Source organism: Sinocyclocheilus anshuiensis, unplaced genomic scaffold (assembly GCF_001515605.1).
Source record: "Sinocyclocheilus anshuiensis isolate Anshui unplaced genomic scaffold, SAMN03320099.WGS_v1.1 scaffold300, whole genome shotgun sequence".
In the NCBI taxonomy this organism is placed as follows: domain Eukaryota; kingdom Metazoa; phylum Chordata; class Actinopteri; order Cypriniformes; family Cyprinidae; genus Sinocyclocheilus; species Sinocyclocheilus anshuiensis.
In genome coordinates, this window is record NW_015557379.1 from 800,641 (window position 1) to 804,917 (window position 4,277).

The 4,277-nt window shown below is 33.5% G+C and overlaps 1 protein-coding gene across 1 annotated transcript in view; it reads right to left on the reverse strand.

Annotated features, from left to right (window-relative positions):
* LOC107679132 (anaphase-promoting complex subunit 1-like) overlaps positions 1–4,277 on the reverse strand; it is a 75,772-nt gene that overhangs the window by 49,863 nt on the left and 21,632 nt on the right. Inside the window, exon 9 of the mRNA XM_016474593.1 lies at positions 2,118–2,209. Coding sequence (XP_016330079.1) covers positions 2,118–2,209 — 92 coding nt within the window. The remainder of the gene's footprint in view (positions 1–2,117; positions 2,210–4,277) is intronic.

Below are 4,277 nucleotides of genomic sequence, written 5' to 3' on the forward strand. Positions count from 1 at the left end.
GCATGTTCTAGTACACCCCCAAAACAAAATCAAGACTTTGTAAAAGAGCATAATAGGACCCCTTTAAAAAATAAATAAATTGTGAATTGAATGTGAAATCAAAATCGTGAATCGAATCGAATTGTGAGTTGAGTGAATCGTTACATCCCTAAAGAACAGCATTTTTTTAATAAAAATGTAAACGTAATTAATTTAATGCATCCTTGCTGAATAAAATTATTAAATGTCTTTTAAAATGAATGCTAATTAATTTCTTTTAAGCATTTATTTAAAAGAAAATCGGTAACACTTTTATTTTAAGGTGTCCTTGTTACACATATTGCATGTACTTACTATTATAATATCAATTAATTATGCATAATTACATGCATGTAACCCTAAGCCAAACCTTAATCCTAACCCTAACCATATAGTAAGTACATGTAGTTAATTAATATTACGCAGTGCTTAAATGTATAATTACACTGTAACAAGGACACCTTAAAATAAAGTGTAACCAAAAAATCTATTTAATACACCCTTACATTAATTCATCCTTGTATCATTTCTTTCAAAAAATTCAAACCTTACTGAAAAATATTTGTGACATACTCTCCTGTTCAGGTTATTATTGTTAACTAAAACTATGAAAACATTTCAGTTTATTGAAATCAATTTTATTAAAATAAAATAAAATATAAATATTAGATGAAAAATGTATTTCAGGTATTTGCCAAGGCAACATTTCTCATTTTCATTTAGTTTAAGTTGAAGCACTAAAACTGCTAACTGGAAATAAAATAAATAAAAACTAAAACTGAAATAAAAATTAATTAAACCTAAATAGTAAGAGTAATAGTACTGGTCTTGTATAGTGATAGAAATTGCAAAAGCACACAACAAAATGTCAAAAAATTTAAATAACATGACGGAAGCTAAAAATAAAAGATAATTAGAAATATTAGTTCAAATTATAATCGTATATGAATAATACTATACTAACACTGGTTCAGGGGAGTGTACATAAAGATATACAAGACAAGACCTTAAATGAAAATGCCTATGTTAGACCATTTCCTTGGGTTTTTATAACCTTAAAGTCCCCCTGTAGTCAAATATTTTATTCCTTAAAACTTATCTTTGATCATCAAAATGATGTATTTAAATGTTTTTTCTTGTGAAAATAATTTTCTCATGCCTTAAAATAGCTTGAATGTAACTCTACACCCTTGCCTCATTTACTATATGCTGATCTATGCATATGCAAATTAGTCCCGCCTCCACTCAGTCACACCAGCCAGCGCCTCCTGATCCACTGAACTGTAGTAACCGCAAAACAATGGCATACACGGATAATGACTGATAAAACTATGTTTTTACTAGTGGACAACTACAGTGAATACTGTAACATTCGTTAAAGTTACTTACTTGACGATGTTGTGTCCTAAAATGCCTTGAAGACTCGAATGCAGCCGTTTGTGATTGTTAATTCGCACCCGCAAGTATACGCATGTGCAGACGCCGACGCGGGAGAGGTGCGTCTGACTCCGGGCTACTTTTACACTGTTGCCACGGGTTATAATGCAAGTTAGCGGTTCTAAATTCACATTAAACCACAGCTTCATGGGTTTTTTGCTCTGATTTATTTTTGGTTTTGTGCTGGTATTGGTATATTTTGCATGCTAGTGATAGGAATCGATCCCTTGACGTGATTGGTTATTGGTTTGTGACGTAGCAAACCAAGGGCTGTTTCAAACCATATTTCTGGGTCAGCCTTTGGGAAACTACAGTTTTAAGGAGAAAATACACAGCAATGGTGTTGATTAATAGATTGGCACATGGTTTGTCTAAAAGCATATTAAAAACACCACATAGACAAATAAACAACATAAAAACTTGATTTTCACTACAGGGGGACTTTAAGTCTAGAAGTTGAAAAATTTCATGTCTATTTTGTGTGTCAACTACCAACAACCAACAGAATCCCCATGGCAACAAGGCCTGTCACTCAAACCCTAAACATGGCTAGAAGCACATCGGGCCGAACTCCTCTTAAAAAGTCAGCACTGTCTGGTAAATGAATAGAAATGCCTTTAGCTGCTAATGAGGGGCCCTGACCGCATTGATCGGCCTCGTACCTTGATCAATCACGCAGGCCTCCTTGAACGTTTTGATGAATGAGGGGTAATCGCGCCAGTACAGATCAATGAAATCCTCCAGTTGCAGGTCCCTAATGAAACGAGAGAGAAAAAAATGATTAGTGGTAAAGGAGTCATCAGGCGGTCAATATATACACTAAAACTAGTATAAGAGCCAAACCAGAGCGTGACTCATACGGCACAGTTGAACTAACTGCATGATGATTGGGATCTGTGGTCTGACGGCTGTACATCTCAAGACTTGTTACTAATACTAACAATGGTATTCAACAATATTGTGAATATCACAAAAATTACAACATGGTTTTTATTTGTAAACAGAGTAATAAAGTAAAAAATACAGTAATAATGTTTGGGTTCATCTAAACAGGTTCTAAACATGATCTATCTTTGGGTACAACCTCCTGCTTCTTCCAGTTTCTCACAAAATATGGGCTTTACTTCAGTCAGTATGAGTCAATATACCATCAGATATATAAAAATGTGTACTGTCATTACAAATATTAATGAATGAAATGATAAATCCATCTTTGGTTACGAATGAATTGAGAATACAGGATGGTTTCAAACTGACTGTCAGCTCCATCTACTGAAGAAAACTCATAAATATCTGACAAAGTAGAGACATCTGAGCAATCTTAAAAAGTTAGGTGAATTTTTTTTAACTGACTTCTGTCAGGACATTGTAGAAATTAATAATATAAAAAAAAAAAACATTTTTCAACACAAGGTTGTTTTTTCCTTATTAGGTTTTATCTATTTGAATCTATATGAAATACATAAGTATGTTGATTATACACTATATTGACTATATATAAATAAATAATTTAAAAACATGTTTTATTTTATATATTTGATTATACAGATTGATGTTGAATACATATATAAATAACTGAAAATCATGCGTGTTTCATTTTATATATATATATATATATATATATATATACATACATACACACACATACATATACAGTATATATATATATATACACACACACGCTGCCGCTCAAAAGTTTGGGATCAGTAAGACTTGTAATGTTTTTTAAAGAAGACTCTTATGCTCATCAAGGCTGCATTTATTTGATCAAAAATACAGAAAAAAAAACAGGCTTCCGTTACTTAGGGGTTTATATTTCAAACTCATTGAAGTCATTGCACAAAGAACATTTTATAAAATTAATGGATCGCATTAAAATAGATCTTCAGCAGTGGAGCAGTCTTACACTATCATTAGTAGGTAGGACTGAACCAATTAAAATGAATATCCTTCCACGAATACCTTTTCTATTTCAGACTGTTCACATTTTTCTACCCAAATCTTTTTTTAAATCATCTGACGCCACTATATCCTCGTATATTTGGGCTGGTAAGCCTCCACGTGTACACAAGTCAACTCTTCAAAGAACCAAACAAGAAGGGGGTCTCTCTCTTCCAAATTTCCTTTTCTACTATTGGGCAGCTAATATTCAGAAAATATATGCATGGTGTAACTCCCCGGATATTAATTGGTGTATGATAGAAGCTAGCTCCTGCACATCATCCTCGTTACCAGCATTAGTTTTTGATCCCAACTTGCGGCGCCTCTCTAAATACACCACTAACCCGATTGTACTTTCTTCGCTTAAAATCTGGAAACAGTTTCGTCACCACTTTAAATTAAATACTTTATCCATTTATATGCCGATTTGTGGTAATCACCTTTTTACACCTTCGGCTTTGGATTCAACTTTTGCACAGCTCAGGGAGAAGGGTTTAGTATCGTTTCAGGATTTGTTTTCCGATCACATATGTGACATTCAATGATTTGCTGAGTAGATTCAAAATCTCCAAATCCAATTTATTTCACTATTTTCAATTACGTGACTTTGCTAAAGCACATTTTGCCACCTTCCCTCACCAGCCAAAGGAAACTTTAATTGAAGTTATAATGTCACTTTCGAAATCACACATCCATATTTCCTCAATTTATGGCCTGTTGCGCTCCTCACAGTTCCCTCCTCTTTTAGCACTCAAGGAAACCTGGGAGAGGGAGCTAGGACTGGATCTTGATGAAGAGTTGTGGAATAATGCTCTAGCTAAAATTAACTCTGTCTGTATTTGTGCTCGTTTGAATCTTGTTCAGTTCAAAGTTCAAATTCA